General features: G+C 39.0%; 1 protein-coding gene across 5 annotated transcripts; it reads right to left on the bottom strand.

The window, feature by feature from the left end:
- Window positions 1-113: 113 nt before the first annotated feature.
- DCUN1D1 (defective in cullin neddylation 1 domain containing 1) lies at window positions 114-21,465 on the bottom strand. 5 transcript variants are annotated; one of them, XM_069792633.1, is made up of 8 exons: window positions 21,347-21,458; window positions 20,810-21,262; window positions 11,157-11,373; window positions 9,698-9,866; window positions 8,962-9,092; window positions 4,762-4,844; window positions 4,417-4,513; window positions 114-2,919 (listed from the first exon to the last, which is right to left on the bottom strand). In XM_069792633.1, the coding sequence occupies exons 2-8, from the start codon at window positions 20,999-21,001 to the stop codon at window positions 2,840-2,842; spliced, it is 969 nt and encodes a 322-aa protein (XP_069648734.1). In that variant the 5' UTR covers window positions 21,002-21,262; window positions 21,347-21,458; the 3' UTR covers window positions 114-2,839. The 5 variants fall into 5 exon arrangements, with proteins under 5 accessions (XP_069648734.1, XP_069648737.1, XP_069648738.1 ...); XM_069792636.1 differs by lacking the exons at window positions 20,810-21,262; window positions 21,347-21,458 and adding an exon at window positions 20,212-20,404; XM_069792637.1 differs by lacking the exons at window positions 20,810-21,262; window positions 21,347-21,458 and adding an exon at window positions 19,543-19,662.
- Between the last annotated feature and the right edge of the window lie 8 nt (window positions 21,466-21,473).

Raw genomic sequence — 21,473 nt, 5'->3', positions numbered from 1 at the left:
TTATGCAGAAGACAAGTATTCCATACATCTTTTTTCCCCCTGCTTAAAAGCACATTCTAGAAATAAGTAAGTCTTGCAAATAATACACTGAAACAATGCATGAGAAGACTTAGTCATGGCAATTTCACTGGAGCTTTATTGCCTCTGTTGGTAATGAGAGGGATTGTAAGAAGTTACATTTGAACTTACAGAGATATGTAAATGATGGTTTTTTACTAAATATAATCTCGAGATTAAGTGTTTTATATCAGGGCACTTCTAATTTTGTACATATTTAATGTATAAAAACAGGTTACAAACTTGATGTTTGCCTTTTTTTTTCTTGACATTTGGCAAAATTAAATTGATCCATTTAAGGGGAGATCATCAAATTGAAGACATAAGCACTTACGAATTAAAGCAATCCACTGTCTGCATTCTTAAAAAAAAGAAAAACCACACAAATATATAAAGGAAAAAACACATGGCCACATCTGAGCACGTTTCAATACAAAATATTCCCTGTAATCAGGCATTTTGTCCTTAGAACAACACCCTGTTAAATCAATGTTTCTTTCAACTTCAGTCACTCACTTTGAAAAACTTTTAAGATGCCATCATAGCACAAATAACCCTTTTCTGCAACATAATTAGTCAAAGTTTTATGCATTTCTTTATAATTACACAGTAATTATAAGTGTGTAGTACCAAACTGATGACAACACTATTTTGTTGAAAAGATCTTGCATTCAAAAGGAATATTCTTTAAAACACCACGGCATTACGCCACTACCCAATCTCAAGACTTTTTTGAGGGACAAGTCTGTATTGGGATAAAAAGCAAGTCAGTTCTCCTCTCCAAACACAGCATACTTGAACTAATCAATCTGAAACTGTACCAAAACCCTCAAGACAGAAAACAGCACGCATAGATACCTTGTAGAGCTTTTTTCCACCCCCCACCCCCGTAATTTCAAGTCCCCATTTATATTTACACAAAATTGAGAAAGGAAATACTGAAAGCAGCAAAACACGCGTTTTTTGGCATAGCCAATTCCAGTAGCTGGAAAAAGTTTGCAATGTTTTTCTGGAACTGTATTCTTGAAGTAAACGCACAACTGGATTTTCTTAAAAGGGCACTGCTATGAGGGGAGCTAGCCTTATGGTCAACTTCAAAGAGTATAAATAAAAAATTTTTAGCAGTTTAATAGTCAATTTTTTTCCTAAAATACTTTTAGCACCTGCATAAAAGTGTTCTGCTGTTTAGTGCAAGTACCAATTACTCATTTCAAAAATAATTCTGGCCTTATCATGGGACTACTTAGAGCATGGACTTAAACCTCTATCCTTACTTCTAACTATAGCCTTTCTGTTCTCCTGGAGCTTGGTATTTTCCAGCTTATTTTACAGAGTAGTAGTTATCAAATGTCTTCACAAGTAACCAAGTGAGGAGTAAAAGACCATGTTTAGCACAAAAGCACCTCAAGAGCTTTTGTAATATTAAAAATAAGGAAGAATTGCATCTGATAAAACCTGTTTTGGACAAAATGAACTTGATGTAGTTAAATGCAGTAACACAGTAAGAAGTAGTGATAAGCAACAAAATAATTTAAGCAAACAAAGCCAGTGTAGTATTTTCCATCATCTGATCTGTGCTTGTTTGGGAAAGCTTTACTCTTAATTTCTGTATTTGGCAACCACAGTGATATGTCAATTTAAGGAAAACTCAACAAAATAATTAAAAAATGGGTGTCATCCATAATGGCAGTACCTCTATGTTACAAAGATTTAACTTCTCAGGATAATGGTTTCAAAACCTAGATTCACATCAAACTCACCAGCTTCTTGTACAACAGGGCCATTTGTTTCATCATACCTCAACCATAAAAATTACATGTCTTGATTTAAAATACTGCATTGTGTAGCAAACATTTAAGACACAAATTCAGTATATTCAAGTTTTAGATTTCCACAGAAATGAAAAACCTTTCTTTGACAGACAGATAAGCATTTCAAAACTGTAATGAAATCTGATTTCTTCGATAATAACCTAGAGAATATTAGATTCTATCATGACGCACACAGCTTATCTCAATGACGCTCACTGAAGGCTGACTATAACATTAAAGACGGGTGCTGTAAGTGCACAGTAGTTGTGTCGTACTTCAACTGTTCTCAGTCAGTTGATGTACAATCAAACCATTCAGATAGGCACCTAGATACCCCAGCATCAACAACCTTGGGTTTTCTTGGTTATTTCTGCAATTGTTTTTACCATATACTCAAACTCACTTAGACGATACCTGTACTTTTCCAAAAAAGAAAAGGAAAAAAAAAAAAATCGGACCCAGTACACTTAAATATATCACTCTTACAGGAAGTGCTATCAATACAGTCTTTGCAACTAGCCCCAAGTGTATATTTAAGGATTCTTTTAAAAATTGTTTTGATGTTGAGCTGTATAATTCAGATGCCATACAACAGTTGTCTGATGATGACCAGCATTGTGCTTTATGTGAAACCTGAAACCTCAAAATAATTATAAAGCTTCTAGGACTTATGGGAGATGAAACTAGGGTGGTCCACCAAAAAAAAAAAGAAAAAAAAAATCCATGATGAAATCCACAATGTTGGAATTTTAACGGGCAGGAGTGGTCCAGACTAGAAGAAAAGCCCAAACCACCAGTAGAAGAATGAAATATGATATGGTCCAAGATGTATCCTTAAAGGTTTGTCTCAACCCTCAACCATATTGTGAGGATTGATCTTCAGTTCAGTCCAGCCAGCAGAAATTGACTGTGCAATTTTCCATTTCAGGTATTTGTACAGACTATGTACACTCTAGAAGGGTCCTTTAGTGCTACACTGTCGTACTTTTTGTCCCAGCAATTTGAGGGCGTGCAAATTCCACAAAGTCATCAATAAGAACTGGCCATGCTCCTAAAAGAAAAAAAAGACCAGAACATAAGAACTCAGTTCAACAAGGCATTCTTTTAAAAGCTTCAGATCTAAACAAGTTGTTTACTTTCCAGTCTTAACTAGGCATAGTTTCAAGCAAAAAATGGTGGTTTTATTTTCTTGCTCGAAATCTAAGAGCTGGTTAAAGATTTCTACTTCCTTTAAACCCAGTTAATACACATCCCTTTCAAGGGTCATACTGACTTCATCTTCCTGATCAAAAAAAGAAGAAAGAAAAAAAAGCTGACAAAAATTCTAGCTTAAAACTGTCCTGGTTTTGGTGCCAGAACTTGATCTCGAGGATGGCAACAGCTGCTTAAAAACGTTGAACGTTGGATGAAGCAGTCTATACTGTTAAGCAGCAGCATATCTTAACATACTACAGCATTTACTGCTCACAATTTGATTTTGCATGAATGCAATGCTCATCTGTTAGAATCAGCATACTTAGCCACACCTGAAAACAGCAAAATGCACTCCGATAGCCAGCAATATAGTGTAACACCCTAGGAGGCTGGTATTATACTATACTCTTCCATAGTCCTTATCAAGAGGTAATTAATATGCATATCAATATTTTATATATTATGGGCACCCATATCCAAAGAGGTCCCCAGTCATGTGCATAATGATCATGTGAAGGTTAAAAATAATTGTGGGCTGGTTCCCCCCCCCATTAAAATATTTTTATTCAAAATCATTAAAACATGTTTTCTGCCTTTAATCTCTCTAAACTACATTGGTTTATTGTGGGCAGCAGCCCATTTGCTCAATGATAAGAGAATGAGAACTGTCCATAACTATTAAATAAAGGTGTAGAAGTTTGCTCCCCTCTGCTCTGGAAGTATCAGAAGTTTACAGTTTCCTCCACTCACTGAACTGATCTGCCACCAATGACTGAAGGTAATTAGCTGTTCTTGGCTACAGATGGACTGGAAGAGGAAAGATCAATACAAAAGCTTACAAGAAACACATTTGGTAGGATATAACTTATGTTTAGCAATCCCTGTATGCTGCCGGCTTCACTTTCATATTACTACACGTCCAATCTTCACATAAACTGAAGCAACCAAACTTAAAAAATATTCTCAGCTAAGAAATGCAATAACCAGAGGACCCTATGAAGAAATGCACAGGCCATGAATCAGTTACTTAGTTGAAGATGCCAAGAACTGCGCTGACGGAGAATCTGTGGGTTTTAAATGGACAAATATCAGGGTTTGTCTCAATAAGAGAGAATTAGTATTTGAGCTCAGAGGGAAGAAAAAAAGAAAACGGAGTTAAGAAAGTTAGAGCATTTCTTTTTTAAGCCTGCAGTAACAGATGATAACAACATGCATTAAAGTAGCTCTAACTGAACTTTAGACCACCAGTGATATTTTAATTATGCTGTTATTAGACAGCTGTGCCAAAGCAGATACACAGTAATAAATGTAGCATCACAGTTAGAAGTTAATGAAAGGAAATGGAATTGTTTACCTTCCTCATCATAGTTAGACATATCATCTGCTATCATTGTACTAAAGTCTAGAAGAAGGTTCCAGGTATCCTTAGGAATTGATCTTTTATGATGTTCCTGTTTGGAGGGGTGGAAAACTTATGTTTAAAAAAAAGTAAATTAAAAAAAACCCTTATACACATTCATTTTTACTGTCTTAGACACATCCATATCCCCAAAACATACTTCTCTTACACACATTATGAAGTGCAGTATCTGGGATCTGGGTGAAAATAGTCTATTTCATCTACTCATTAATTTAAACATATTTATCTTCCAAGTTTTGAAAATACTGCAGTCTAGTTTATGTAAAGATTTAAACTTACCAACAAAAATTTGTTCCACAAGTCTAGAAATTTAAATCTTCCATTAAGTACTAAATTCCAGTAGGCAATGGCCATTTCTAAATCTGTAATATTAAAATATATTACTTTTAGAGATATGCATTTCAAATATATAATCTCCACAGGTATCTAACACTAAGATGAACCATATATTCATAAAGGTGAAAAGATTAATCTAATGCAAATATACTTGTGGATCCTTTACAAAAAGGCAACCATAAATAAAATGTTACACAATTATTTTACAGATTTTGATACTATCACTTGACTACAGAAGAACTGAAAATTGCCCATATTAATAGCTAAAATATCCAAAACGCACAAGGATGTTTCATATGTCTTTTGCTAACTAACAATACTTTAGTTAAAATTCAGTGAAATATTTTTCTTAGAAATGCTATTGACTTGAAAAGAAAATCTGTAGCATTTTGTAGGATGAGCTGTAATTTTTTTTCATATATAAAATAAAATTTACATAAAACAAGCTTTTTATTATTTCATTTTTAGAGCAACCTTGTTAGAGGTGCTGGCTTTGTAACATGGCTTTTGTCAAGTGTTCATTTCTGCAATCGGGTTTCCTTTTGAAAAAAGTCTTTCAGTACAGTACAAGCAGACGGTTGAGAGTTGTTTGTTAGTTGTTGGTCTTTTTTTGGTTGGGTTGGGATTTTGGGGGTTTTTTTGGTTGGTTTAGGATGGGGGTGGGGGTTGCTGTTGTTTTTTTGTTTTTTTTTTTTTTCAAAGACTCCTGTTAAGTTCTTGCTTGTTTTGAATCTGTGTCTCAGGACAACTGAGAAACCTGAACTGACACAGTTCAGGAACAAGAACAACCTACTGCCTGTCAGGCAACTGTGTGCTGCTGTCAGCAGTGGGTGCTATTACAGTGTAGCTGTTAGAAAGAGACTGGTTAGTCTAGCATGTAAGGAGAAAAAAAAAAAAAAACAAAAAAAACCCAAAAACCAAAATCACCAATCAAAAAACCCCAACTCTCCTCCCTGGTATTTGCCAAAGGCTAAACTGACATGCATTTACTGTTTATTAGTGGCATACAGTAACGTGTTAGCTGATAAAAGAAAGTTATGTATCTGAGTTCTAAGTCTCTACCTAGCATAGTCTCCATTACCAGGAATTAACAAGGACCTCTGTACTGTATAACAAAATGCTACTAATTGTGATCTTACTGAATTCAGTATCCATCACCAGGTATATACAGTAACCCCAAAAGGCTACCTAGTTAAGTGACCTCTGTTTTAACAAAAGCTCTTATATATTTTGCAGCCTAGCAAACTTCTTCCATAAACAATCCTTTTGTGAGAGCAGAGAGAAGAGGCACATGATCAGTGGCACCTCAGGGAAAAAAACCAAAACAAACAAACAAACAAAAAAAACAAACAAAAAACCCAACAAAACCTGGCAACCCAAGAAAACCACTCTCTTCACCCAGATGCCCAAACTACTTAAAAAAACAGGGAGGTGGATCTTGGAGGTGACATCAATATCAAACAAAAGAAAGCATGAACTCTGCATTGCTGGAGGGAAAATAGATGGTGATGAGGGGTGGGGGAGGGTCAGTAAATTTCTGAGTTGCTTAGTATCTTTGATATTAAAAGTTCTTCTCGAAAAGCATATGCACACTATAATGCTTCCTGACCAAAGTAAAGAACAAAATATGCGGAGAATTTTCCAGCAGCTGCAAAGGGCTGTGATTTCAGACAAAAGTGTAAGTTTGAGTTTCGAGAAGCAGAGACAAATTAAACAGAAGTCACTACTCCTCAGTAAATAAGCTATATGTGAAAATGACAACTTATTAAAATGAGTATAAAGGCTACGTATCTCTAACAGAAGATTCAAATAGAAAAACAGGCACTTCAGCTTTCAACTACAACTACTGTCTTTCTAAAAATTAATAGATACAAACTTTAGATTAAGCTGATAGTTCCTCAAGGAAACAAATTAGAAAACTTAAGTTTTATTTACTTGTGATGAATTAATAGCACGCATACAAAAAAAAAAAGCAATGTCATGAAATCACTGCATATTTACAGTGGTTTATAACCAAACACTGTAAACAAACTGTGCATTTCGACAGGCTTATACAATTTTGAGATTATTCTTGCGGGTAAGCAAAGGCCTTTAAAAAAACAAATCTCAGGATGCTGCAACCTCAAACTCACTATGTGAGTCCAAATATGTAAAGCACGAAGACATAATGCCCTAGGACAAACTACATGCTTTAAAAGAAATTTTATGAAATCACAAAATTGGAAAGTAAAGAATAATTTCAGGTTTTAATGAGAAAGTAAAAGAATGTTCAGGAAGTCCTCGTGGATCAAATACGAAAGTCTCAACATATATGCTCCATTTTGAGTTTTATCCAGAGGGATGCAAGAGAAGCAAACAATGTTTGAGACAAACACCAGCTACAAGGTATTCTCAAATGGTATGCAAATATCACAAGAAAAGACATCCACAGTCCTTACACAGTAGTAAGGAATTATGCAAAGGAAATACATTTCCAGAACTGTGCCTCAACTACTGCACAACGTTTGGAAGATTAGAGACCAATATACATTAAAACCAATCTGTAAGTTCCTACAAGCAGTTATTTAGACACTCCAAAATTAATTGCATAACTAGAGCATTTGCTTTTCAGCACTGTACTTCTCCCAATATTCTTTTGCTTCAGGGTTTCTAGAATTATTCTGCCCTATAGTAAATTCATGCCTAGAACTGTGTATTTATTGGCATGAAAAAGGCTGGTAAGCATCCAGATTTTAAGCTCAGTTCTTACATCATTTCCAGACCCAGACTTAAAAAAAAAAAAAACAAACACCCCCCCCCCCTTATACTATGTATATGCTATATGGATCTGAGAAAACTATACTTGTCTTTGTCACTGTTAGAGCTTATTTCTACAAGAAATAAGAATCAGTCCATTCATTTATTTGCAGGATTCAGATCTGACTATATGCACGCATAAGTATTTTCAAACAGTTCAGCAGCGCTCTTTTAGCTTCTTCAAAGACAACGAAACTCACAATCCAATTTGAAACAAAAAACAGCATACAGAAAGATGTTAAAGAATGACACAGAGTCAAAACTAAGACATGGAACTTTTGCTTAGTTAGTTATTTTCCAATATTCAATTTAAGCCAAAAGTTAGTCCACATATACAAGACAATAAAACCAAAACAGAATCCTCATCTTTTCACAGCGTGTGAATGCAAAGCTGGTCAGTGGCAGTCAGTTTAAGGCATTTTCATTACTGAGAAAAATAAATTCACAAGCTGCCAAGGAAGAACCTACTCGCCTTTCAGTATTTTATTTCTTCTTAAAAGTAGAACAGTTAACTTAAGAAGTTAACAGAGTCATGAAATACTAGTTAGGTGTCATATCTCAACTACACTGTATATAAATGAATATGCATTCTGGTTGGTTAACATTACTGCTTGAAAGAAATCTTTGTTCCTCATTTTTGCCATTTTGACTAGACAAATCTACAGTTTGTTCATTTAGTTCCAACAGGACTGTGGTGGTGTGCTATTATTTTTAATAAGTGATTCTTCCACTTCACCTGTTACACTAATCAAAAGCACAATCAGCAGAAGAGCTGTGAAATAATGAAAAAAACCCCCAACATTCAGGGGGGGCAGGAAAGGCTGTAGATAAGCACCTATTACCAAGGGCACAACAACAACAGGCATGGGAGCCCTGGATATAGAGATCTATTTGTACTATTCCAATTCTATTTTGCCAAGACATTTGCAAGCATTTTTTGTGTTACAAGAGACTGTACAAGTGTACTTATATGGAAATCAGTTTTACAGCTTAAATTTATACTAAAAGTGAAAATGCAATTAACCTGTTCAATGCTGTAAATTCTAAGTGGTATAATTATGCCTTTAACATAAGACCATAATCCATTGTGCTTACTGAGAACTGCACACACTCTTAGTGAAAGAATAAACCTTCTCATAAAATTTTGTAGTCTACATTAATGATGCAGATATTTCTATCAGTTTGAACACCTTAAATTGGCATCTACCTTTCACAATAGAGAGATGTATTTTATCCCAGAGGTTGTTATCTTTCAGACTCATTGGATCACAGTAATACTTTCACTTACTGCTTTAATCAGTCATTTCCCATAATTACGAACAAATGTTTATGATTAAGAATACATACCTAAACCCTTCTGTCCTGGGTTCTTTGCAAAGTTGAAAGTAAATTGATAAAAATCCTTAAATCTTCCTGGCTCTTTTAATTCTTGTTCCATTTTAGGAATCTGGGCCTTCAGTTTTTCTATGCTGTCACATCTGCATTTTAAAAAGTATGTTTATTTGTGTATTATTCATTTTGCCATAAAATACGAGTTATAAATTGAATAAAAATTTATAAATTTTTTGTGGAATACAATACAATTATCAAAACAAAGTTCAGGAAGCCTTTAATTAGTCTGCACCTATACAACAATTTCATTTCTTTGTTGTTATTTCTTCACATTGCCATTTGCACATACTAGCTGATAACATCAGATTCTATAATCCAAAAGATATTTAGAAAAAAGTGGTAAAGACTCCTACATTCTCGTAAGGCAGAGAAAACCCAAGTATACTAGATTGCAGACCGACACCCTTGCTTTACCTACTTGAGTAACTCTATGGCAACTAACTGAAATACTCACACAACCAAGGCAAGTAGCACTCAAAATTGCCTCCCTTTTTTTGGTCACTAATCATCTAGCACAGACAGCAGATGTATTTTTACAGAGGCAGACAACTGATGCTAGACTCTGAAAAGTCTCTGAAGCCTGAAAGGACATTGTGATTGTGAATTCCCCAAAATAGGGCTGTTTCACCTTACATTCCAGTTTCTGACACTGGATTACACTGTCAGTATCTAATACTTACTGCACACTTACCCTAGCTCAGTCATTCCATCCATGAATTCCAGCTTTGAAAATTCACACTGCGTTGCAGCTCGGAATTTCCATGCAATGATGAGTACAGTAATGCTGGCTGGGTCAAGAGCTAGATCATCACAAAACTGCTGTATACCATCTATACCAATTTTATTTTCATCTTGAGGATCTTTGGGATATAAAAGTAAGTATCAAGAAAAATAGATTTTTGAAAAAACTGATTTATTCCACAAGTGTATTTAAGATAAGCAAACATTTTCAAGAAGCCATTTTGGGGATCTGCCCTTATAAGGCTTATATAAGTGAATATTTTAAAAACAAAGTTACATTACTATTTTCAATGGTTAAGCTTTAACAATTGAGGCAGTTACTACAATAAAGCCTCCCATACAATGAAGCTTATGTTATTTTCATTGAGACACAAAAGCACCACAAACATTTGTTTTCTGCCTAATAATATGCATGATATTCTGACTCATTCCATACAGAGAACAGTGGTCCTTTCCCACCAGCACACTTAATTATTGGCACCTTTGGTAAGACTGCCGATCTGTGTACCATTACAAACAATTATGCAGTGTCCATTTGCAAGCTGTACCAATACAACGATCAAATCTGCCCATAAACTACTAAGTCAACATTAGTTTTATGCATTTTCTGGCATCACCAGCATGCATGAGATTGGACATTGTAACCTCCAAGAAGAAAGTTACGTTGCCCCATTACCGATTCCAAGTCAGCCAGGCACACTCCTCTTTCCACGAAGGAATCAACATCTGGTCTGGAAGTGAGATGCTCACATTTCAAGTGCACTAACAAAAGATCTACTAACGTAAGCCAACAAAGACTTCAGGAAAATGGTATTTGGATTATGCACATGTATGAAAACTGACAGGATATGTAGCACTTGGATTTTGTTGTAGTGCTAAAACATAGAATTTGTTCTACTGTACTGAATCCACTTTATTATTTGTGGTAGGATATCATCAGTTGAACACTGGCTATAAAACAGCTAAAAGAGATTTATTTTTCTTTTCTGCTCTGTAACTATCTGACAATAAGCACAAGGTGAACAAAAATAAAGGTAGAACCCATCCTTGGTATGCAACCAACCTTTACTTTGTCAGGAGTGAGTCCTGAGTGATGTGCTTTCCCCAGAAGAATCACGTAAAATCCACGTTAACCATTACAGTTACTTACTGTACACACAATTCCAGTTCCAGACACTAATTTGTATAAATGCACATATATTTAGAGCACTTGAAGCAACCGCATGTAATCCTTGTGAAGCACAAGCCTACATATATTCTCCTTCTAACTTGTATTATTAGTAATAGAAAAACAAAGCTGAAAGAGTCAGTTAATATTTCCAAGCACAAGAGCACAGCTGCAATGATACATTGTAATTAAGAATACATAAATACAACTAAGAAACAAACCTTAAATCCAGGGTACTCACCTTTGTATCTGTTATATAGCTGTTCTAACTTCTTTCTGTCCAACGATCCTTTAACACTCTCTCGTATATAAAGTTCAGGATTTTGGAAAAAGTTGTCTGTTGCAACATCTAACTTCCAGTCATTTTGAGACAGACAACTCACTGCTGTCTTTTCACTAGATTGTGTGAAGACCATAAACTGACGCACTTTATCCTTCTGTGATGATTTCAACTTGTTCTAGTAAAAACAGACAATACTGTAACTAGAAATACTTTAGTGGACAAAAAAACCCCTAAAACCAGTACTGTTAATTTTTTTTTTTTTAAATCAGTACCTTTCATAATTTTTCAAAGCAATTAGACTTCCTTTAAGTGATGGGGCAGTTAGACACTCAAACCAACACTTATCTTTTTTTTTTTAATTTAAACTTACCTTCATTCTAGGTACTTTACATTGTAACAAAACTGAGTTAAATCATCACAAAAATCATGCTGGCAAAGCAATCAACAGACATAAAAAATGGGTAATCTTATTGCTTACTTGGAGAGAGAGCTGAAGGGCATAGCAAATTCACATACAGCTGTAAGCTGGGACATCCTTCTATGTAAACCAATTTTCATTTGTTTGAAAATAAAAAAAACATTCTCCTCTTAATAGAAGAATGCTACACCTACCAAAAAAGGGCACTTGAGCTGCCTAAATAAAGCCCATCGCTATGAAAATATTTGATAGATTAACTGCCTCTACAGATGCAGCAGAACAGGCCATTTGATAGCTTACCATCACTGAACGAGAGGCTGGCATTCATTTAGTGCCAGCCGACCAGACTAACAGAAACACCAGTTGGTGCTAGTTAGTGCTGGACAAGGGGCAAGACCATGTTGCCAGATAAGGATCTCTTGATGTGCCTCTTGATGGCAGCAAGGCACTAGGCTGAGTCATCCATTTCAGAGCACTACACACTGAAATACCTTCAAAGATCTTTTTTTTTTTTTTTTGAGATTTTTCACTTTGAAGGTGCTCAACTCCACCTACATAATTTGCAAAACATTCCTGTGAGGCAGCATTGTCTCCGTTTCACAGGTGCAGCAACTGAAGCTAAAAAAAAAAAAAACCAAAAAGGGTAAGTAATTTTGCCGGAGGCAGCCGGCAGAGTGAGTAGCCAAGGTGAGAGCTCTGGAATTTCAGGCCTCCTGCCCAGACCAAGAGACATCCCTCTCTGCTCTAGCACAAAACTGAATGGAGAACTTACTGCCAGTAATTTATCAGCAAGGCCAGGTTGGATGGGGCTTTGAGCAACCTGGTCTAATGGAAGACGTCCCTGCCCATGGCAGGGGGGTTGGAACTAGATGATCTTTCCAACCCAAACCATTCTACAATTCTATGCTAGAGGGATTCCCAAGGATATTTTTTATGAGAAGCAGCACACTCAGTATTTCAAGGGTATTAGTTACACAAAACTAACTGCTGATCAGGAGAAAGGAATCATACAGCTCTTGCACTAAATCCAAATTCAGTTCTAAAGTTCACTCAATATATTCAAAACAAAAAGACTCCTAACATTACAACTTGGTAGATAAAAGCTCTGACTTTTAAGTCAGGATTGGATTTCTTACATGGCACAAATATTTCATTTGTAGTTTACCTTTGCATTCTAACCAAAACCTGTATATTCTGTTCATTATTGTAATTTCCAACTGCATGGCTCCTTCTCAGGGAGTATGGAGAAAAAAGGCCAAAAAAATCTCTAGATGAGATAAACCGTTTGTTCTTTGGCTGAGGATAGTTTAGGAGCAGTATGAGCTCAAGCTCTTCATTCCAAAGGATAATTAGTGTCCAATCACATTATCATTAGAAAAAACAACTAAAGCTTCAGAACACAAATTCATCTGCCCTAAAAGTCAAAATCAGTTTTCTGCTGCTTGATGACAGTGAATGTGAACACTATTATTCCTAACAGTAGTTAAGTTACCAGCTTCAGAGTTATGCCTTTACAAAAAATACAAGACCATCACATTTGGCTTAAACTGATACCCACATAATAAACAGACCAATACCCTTTAATTTAAGATCCCTTAAAAAAAAAAAACAACAAAAAAAACCCAAACAACCAAAACAATCCTATATCTACAACACTTAGCTGAAGCCAAAATTTTATTACACACTGCAGACTTAAACACAGTGATACTAGTTAGACTATACTACTTTTAAAGTTACAATGTGTTGCTGCTTTATTTCCGTCTCAGTCTCTCCAATAAGTTTCTCCCATTGGACTTTTTGCTACAAGCATGTTTCTGAAAAGTCAGATTTCCAGAAGTGTTCCAGGTTAAGGTCAAGCCTTCAGAGCAGGTCCTGCAAAGACCCACTGCTGACAATTTGTGCACACTTCAAGTTTCACAGCAGACATTCAGCACCTTACAATATTGAGCTCAAACTTCCACAAAAATCACTTATGCTGACAAAGCCATGTGGAATGATTCCAGAAATGACTAACTGATTTTTAGTTGCAGGGCAGGTTTAAAAAATATATTGTAAACAGATATATTAAAACAAACTATTGAATGAAATCCCAAATGACAAAGACAAAACAATCCCAAGGCTAATTTTCTGTATCAGTTACCAGCCTCCTCAAATCATTTCCACACAGCCAGAGACTGCTGCATCACCAACCACACTCAGCTGCACTATAGGGCAGAGTCACACTTATGACCTTAGCACTATTTTATTTTTTTTTGACAAAGCTGATGCCTTTAATCATTAGGTTTTTGTTTGTTTGTTTTTTAAACATGTACATATAAGCATGCATAGCCCTTTTAATAGTGAGTATTCTGTAAAACCCCAAGAGGCTTTGTTCTGCCCTACTCCTGCAAGGGTAAACTCTAAAAGCAATGACATACAACAAAAAGTCAAGGAAGAGGTTTAAAAAGGCTTCACCGTGGATGCCCAAGACCACAAAAAGTAGTGTGTTTTGTGTGTTGTCATACAAAAGGAGAATGCAATTTATTAGATACAAAAATTGCAGAGTAAATCACTTTTATGATAAAATTTAAATCCTATATATGCACATGAGATCTTCTGTGCTTAGGGCTCCTTCAGTCATAGTGACAATATAAAACCTTTTTAAAAAGAACATTGAATTTGCCAAGAGTCAAGCAGCTAATGATACTTATCAGTATAGCATTCAGTAATATATTAAGATGCAATAAATCACACTGCTCAGCCATAATCTTTTTCTGGAATAACTGTATTTTTACTGGTCAAATACAAGATTATTTTTAGTGAAGAAGTGCCAAAGCCCTTTCTTTATATTTGATGAATGTTTCCTCAGAAGCTTGCCAACACGGACGAGACACTCCACATCCTTAGTGACTGGACAACTCTTTGAAGGCCTAGTACAGGGCAGCAAGAGATGAAATTACTGCTGAGTTTTTATTATCCTATTATAGCTCTTCTTTCATCACATTAAAAAAACCACACTTCAAGCAGGAACAGGTTCCAAGCCTTCTGCACTTTTGAGGGCTATTTCTAGAAGCTGAGCTCTAACCTAGTCTATTATTGTTTTAAGTGTGCAATACAGAAGCCAGAGCACCCTATAACCTTTAATCCTGTAGTCATCAGGCAACAAATACCTTACACTGCAAGTGTATGTACTGTAATGCAATGCAATCCATTTAAAATATCTCAACTTTAATACTAGTTAAAAATGAAGACAGAATTACAGATTTCTGTCTTGCTAAAATACACAAGTGAAAACCACTGGAAAACAAATGCAACAATTTTTCTAGTAAGTCTTACCCCTTAGGATAAGGGGAAAAGGAAAAATTCAGATCTGCAAGCCTTTTATCAAGTTTGTGTGGTATCCAAGCTACTTTTCATAATAAGGATATCATAAGAGACAGAAGGTGAACTTACTTTTAAAACACAAAACAATTTCTCCAAATGAAAAGCTACATTATGTAGATTCATAAAACTACAATAATTACATCATTCTAATGAATGTCTGATGCTATAACATTGATTTTAAAATGAAAATTTGCCTCTCCCCATGAAGTACTAAATTTGATAATTCTAATTCAATAACCCATCCTTGACCAGATACTTCAGTGAAAGATTAAAATAAAAAAAAATACTTGGGCTTTTTTTCCCCCCCAAGTATTTTTTCTTCTGGCCTCACACTGAAACTTCCCCCATCTAGGGGAGTAAGCTTTCCCAGCCCGGGGCGGGAATAATAATAATGCTCGAACTGAGCTGCCAACTCTGACTACATGGTTGTTTTTCCTTATATTCTACACTCAAATTTTAGTCACCTCAGATTCAAAGATCAGCTCTGCACACTGGTCATCAACACTTTCCGGATAGCTAACGGCCGTATGAGGGCTCCACTCTCCTGGATAAAGTCCCTGGGAAACAGTAACAACCTTCGTCCCACACTGCCTGGACTGGATAGCTGAGGGTTCCTACCAAAACCCTGTTCTTGGACTTTGCTCAAAGGTTATATGCGGCTGCCAGCGTGACAAGCAATGCACGATCAGTTTGAAGTATCACTGCCCAAAATTCCTTATGGCCCCCAAAGAAGGCATTCACACAGTTACTCCTTAATGAGTAACTGCTTTTCACCTTTCCCTTCCCAGCCACTGCTTACATATGATCTGATTCCTGCTAGTTTCACTGCTAACGAAAGGAATTTGAATGATGTGACATCTGTGTTTTTGTTTCAGTCAGGACTCAAAGAAAAGCCTGTTAAGTTCTCATGCATGTGACAGGTAAAAGCCTTTTCTAAAACAGTATCAATGTCCACAAAGTCTAGGCTTTTATACTAACTGCATTTAAACTCTAGCAAGAGATCCGGCTGCTGGAAGCATCCTTGCATTTTCAAAGCACCCCAGTGACAACAGTTCAAACACAGAATAACTTCAGCCCGCACACAGAAGAAGGGGCTTGTGCACGTAATAACCTTACAGATCATGACTGCCAGTTTTGTCACATCTTTATGCGACACTAATGGTCAAGCGAATATTGCTCCCTTACAGCATCTGCATCACTCCACATTGGGCCATATCCATTAAAGGAACATACAAGACACCTGCAAAATACATGGCTAAAGCTTAAAAGGCAAAATCATGAGTATTTTTCTTTGTTTGATAAGAAAACAAAAGATAATCACAACAAAAGTCTATGAATACACCGAATTACATTTTAATCCATCAACTGTGACGGCATACATGTATATTACCAAAAAAACCATAAAATCCAAGTTAAAGACAGAAACAATTAAAGTACATAGCCATCGTTTCCGTATAATGTAAACAAACATGCCCTCCAACTAAGTTTCTCAAAAAGGGGGCGCACAAAGTAAGATCGCCAGGACATTTTTAAGCTTCTCTTTCAAACTGATGTGAAATCTACTTGTCTGCAGTGGAACAAAACAAAACTTAAAAATTTACAAGGTCCATTAACATATAAAGTCCAAGGAAAAAAATCACAAGCAACATAAAATCAAAGTTGCTTTTTACACCCTCTAATGTTCTTTTAGTGGATAAAATCGTTTCAGTACTTGCATATGTGGAGAAAGTCTCTCATAAAAGATCAATATATAGCGACCCAAAAAAATGCAGTAGTTGTACTAGTGTTTAAAGGTAATTCGTGTTAACCTGAGAAGTGAAGGAAACACCAAAAATCGGGGCTTTTTCAATTAAAAATGGACAAAATAAAGCTCTCAGTTGTTTAGCATTCTTAACTTTGGTCCAGGGCAGAAGCTGCATTCATACCTTGTATTTGCATTGGCACCATAAAACATGAGTAAAATATCAAGCGCTACATAATAAATTTCACACCTTGTTCACAGAGTAGTTCAAATTTCTGAATAATTTTTTCATGGCTCTAGTTGAAAGTGATTTTACAGTGCGAGTTCAAAGAGTTCTTTGGTAACCTGGGAGAGGAAACAAGATCATGCACCATCTTGTCTAGCACTCTGGCTACTCCATCCTAAGCCTAATGCCAAGGATCTACAAGTTTTACTATGGGAGAATGAAAACCAAAAACATTTAATATCAACAAACTGCTACAGACATGACTACGCACCATACAAAATAGCCTTGCAGAGTAGCTTGTTGAGTTAAACACTACATAACAATGTCATGAAGTACAATAACATTACAGACGACAGTGTCAGACATGAAATTCTTGTAATACTAAATTTTTACAACTTCCTGTCACCTGAGGTTTGCAGTAAGAAATTATGTATTTATCAGCACAGAAATATTCTTCAGAGAACACAAACTGGACAATATAACAGAAAATGTAAATAGAGATAAGGTTAGCATTCGGCTCTGGATAAAGATATAGATACTCACACACTTGCCTTGATTATCACACATAGTCCTAAATTCATTAAATCATTCAGAGTAGTACAGGTAGTAGCTGTTCTCAGAGAAGATGGCTTAGAGTATAATGGACCAGCTTGCTGCTCCGTCTCAATTCGCAGGCACATTACTTGTCCTCACGATGAGATGAGGCAATAACATACTAACAGTTAAGGTGAAGGAGACCACTTCTGGTGGCTGGCACAGATGCTGCTCAGCTCAAATGAAAATGTGGGTAAGAGGCAGATTGCCAACAGCAATCCAAGGAACATTGCCAGGGTGGTGTACCTGAGCACTGGACAGAAAACATTTTTCAAGTTACCTAAAGGGCCAGAGTGAGCCTAACAGGCTGCTGTAATGGTGTCCCTTCCAGATATTGGACAAAGACAATTCGAAGCCAGGAAACCTTTGTCCTGAAAGCACTGGCCATACAAACGCTGGTGAGACTAAGTCAGAGCCATAAGTGCTCTAACTGGCAGTGCTGCATGGGCAAGTAGGAGCCAGGCCCCAGCTGCAGGAGCTTCTACTGTAGCATTTGCTGTGCTGGACAAGCAACCCAGCCCCAGGAACCTGCCATAGCCACTGGAAGAACTAGCCAGAGCAGCAGTGCATACGAGCAGAAAAATGGGACACTGAATCTCATGTTCCTGGATGGACATCTTCAAATCTCTGTGAAGAAGTCTCCCTACTCTTTCCCCTAACTAAATAGAGGATTTTGATATACCACAAGTGTAGGTACAGAATCCTATACTTGGACACTAGAAACAATTCATACCTGTATTTACTACTTATAAAAGCTGCAGCCTGTCATTTAGTCCCACTTCAGCGTGTATGCCATCCTTTCACCTGGGTGTTGGAGCCAACAAGCACAACCTGGAAAATAGTTGTTTGCATAGGGCCTAACAACTATGCTCGGGGCCATGACTAGAGTATTCAGATACTCCCTCCAATCTGATAAATACCAATCTATCGGTATAGTATTGTTCCACAGAATATATCTGCCAGTTCTTCAGTTAAGTATTTCCAAGAAACATAAGCAGCTAGGATTCTGCTGTTTCTCACAAAAAGCTATTCTCAGAATAACATGCCTCACTATTTCTGTTATATTGCTACTTACTACAGCATTGTTCAATTTAAATTTCTAACCACGTAGCCAGCCAACAGTATATGTACATACAAGACATCAACTGTGTATTTATTCTGCATACCTACACTGGAGATATACTGCGAGACAGCCCTAAGTAATTTTTAAGGAAAAAAGTCTTCATAAAAAGTCGTGTAACATTACTGCATAAGTACCATCTGAGACAGTCCCAGAACTGCAGAATTATAAGACGACACCTCTACAGTCTGAACTTTACCCAAACTTTAGTTTTAAGCTCCCATAAAAAACTCAAGTGAAGATCTACATCAAACTATTCAATTAAAACTTATATTAGTAACATAGTGAAAAGTTTATTAGAAGTCTACATACTGCACCACTAATTTAAATCCTGGCTAACTACATTTTTATGCCAACATAACTCCATCAGTTAAAGGTAACATTTTTAGGTTTTCAATATGCTTTTAACACTGCCTGCCAGAATAATATTAATTGCAGGTATAAGATATCTTTATACCAGTAAGCATGCACCAGTACATCTTAGACTCACTCCTATACCCTTCCTAAGAAATACAGATGCTATAGAAAAGTACTACTTTAAACTGCACAGATGTAGGTAAAGCTGTACAAGTTTTGTATACAGAGAAGGCCTAGAAGTATGACTAGAAACGCATTCCCTCGGGTGAATAAGAGACTGTGCAAGAGACCAATAAAGACCCCCCCTTATTTAAAGCTACAGAATGTCTTTTTCTTTTGTTTAGGTGAAGAAAAATAGCAAATTTTGTTCAACCACTGCGGTTTCCCTCTAGAAGAGGGAAGGGAGAAAGTCAGCTGATTTGAGAGTCCACAGCAAATCCTCAGCTATAAAGAAAGAGATATTGTGGAGAAAACGCAAGATAGACAGGTCCTGCTTTACGACAATTATATGAATAGGAGCCTTACCAAAACCGCAAAACAATTATCCAGAAATTCTCCAACGTAATCCCAGTTCAAGAAGGATCAACACATCCAAGTTTCCCAGTGAACTGACAGCGCTTAATGGGCGCTGAGCCGCCCGAAATCCTGCGAAAAACTCCAAGTAGCCCCTGGTTTCTGGCAGCCCCCTGCACTCTCTCCAGCCGCTGCTGCTTACCACCCCACGCAGAGCACGGACCAAGCTGCCCGCAAAACACCCCTGTTGCCCCTGTCCCGCTCAGAGGCGCCTGAACCCTCATCCAAACTGCGAGCGAGCACCTCCTCGCCGTGAGGAGGCCTGACAGAGCCCCGCGGGCCGAAGGCCTCCGCGGGATCCCGGCGCCCCCCACCTAGGCCCCGGCGCTCGCCCCTGCCCAGGAGCAGCCTCCTGCCCGCCCGCCCCGCGGCCAGCGGCCCCGGCCACGCCGCACCGCCCTTCCCGGGCCCCACACGCCCTCCCCGCCCCGGTCGGTAGGAGGACCGAGTCGCCCGCAGCCCCAGGACATCACGCCCCGGCTGCGGGGCCCCCGGGACCGGCCCTTTCGCCGCTCCCGGACACCCCAGCCCGCCACGACTAGGCCCCAGCCGGCGCCGCCGCGGCGGGCCGGCCCCGCAGGCGCCGGGCCGGGCCGAGAGGCGACCCGGGAGAACGCTCACCATGTTGAGGGCTGTGCAGGCCTCTTCCCTCCCGGCTCAGGCGGAGACTGAGGGCGGCGGCGGCAACGGCTTCCTCCGGCGGCGGCAGCTCCCGGCTCCTCACGGGCCCTTCCGCCGCCTCCCGCTCATGCGCAGTGCGGCGCATCGCCCGCGCCGGCAACCGGAGCGGCGCGGCCGCGGCGCAACGGGCGGGAGCCTTCACCGGGGGAGGGGAGGGAGCGCAGCCTCCCTTCCCCGCGGCAGGGGGGGGCGGCCCCGGCCCGGTTTTCTCTGGGAGCGGCCGGTGCCCGCAGCGCGGCGGTTGGGGTCTGCGGCGCGAATGGCGGTTGGTCGTCGCAGGCAGCTGAGGTGGGGGGCGCCTCGGCCGAGGAAGGGAAGGGAGGGAAAGGCCCCCCCCCCCGCTCTCCTCGGTGTTACTGCGGGGTCGGGAGCGGGGGTGGGCGCCCGGCACCGCGGCGGGGTTGTGGCGAGGAGCGGTGGCGGGGCGGGGGGGGACCGCTGTGGTGGCAGCCAGGCGCGGTGGGGTCCCGCCGCCCTCTGAGGGGCCGCCCGGCGTCCCGCCCGGCTCCTTCACACACACACACCCCCGTCTCCTTACCCCGGTCACCCCGCGTCCACTTTTCTGTCGGGAAAACCTGGGTTCTTCTTTCTGAAGTACCAAAAATTTAAACATTTCGCGAGGGCTCGGTGCGAACGCGGGTGCTGTAACCGCCTGTTCCTGGCACGCCGTGCTCGCAGAGGGGTTTCGCGGCCCTTGTCGAGGGCAGGCGGGCGCACAGCCCCAACGCATGAACTCAAAAGAGGTGAGACGGAAAAAATCCCGTGGGCTTTTCAGGATGGATCCACAAAGGAGGCAGAAGACACGTGCTGAGCAGCCACCGAGACCTGGGGAAGGTGAAGACCCAGGGCAGCAGCTTTACAGGCATTTTCTTACGGGACCGCCTCCACACTTGTAAGATTTTCCTGCTAGAGGCTGTGACCCCCCTCGGGGAACTGTTGCTTCCATGTGGCTGTGGACAGATGTAGCCTCTTCTGCAGTAGCATAGATGTACTAGCAAAAGAGGCTGTAAGGGTTAAATCACAGTTTGTACCAGTATCCCCGACAGTTGTTTCTTCCTAGGAATGCTTATGCTACCTGCTGCAGACTTCTGGCAGCTGAGGAAGTTTGGGGAAGCAGAATATTTGCTGATGAAAGGCACAGTGGTGGCAAACTGCTAGTTCTGAAGGACAAAGGTTTCGAGATCTGATTCTTGTTCTCTCAT

Source organism: Haliaeetus albicilla, chromosome 9 (genome assembly GCF_947461875.1).
Source record: "Haliaeetus albicilla chromosome 9, bHalAlb1.1, whole genome shotgun sequence".
Classification (NCBI taxonomy): Eukaryota; Metazoa; Chordata; class Aves; order Accipitriformes; family Accipitridae; genus Haliaeetus; species Haliaeetus albicilla.
This window is presented reverse-complemented; position numbering and strand designations above follow the sequence as displayed.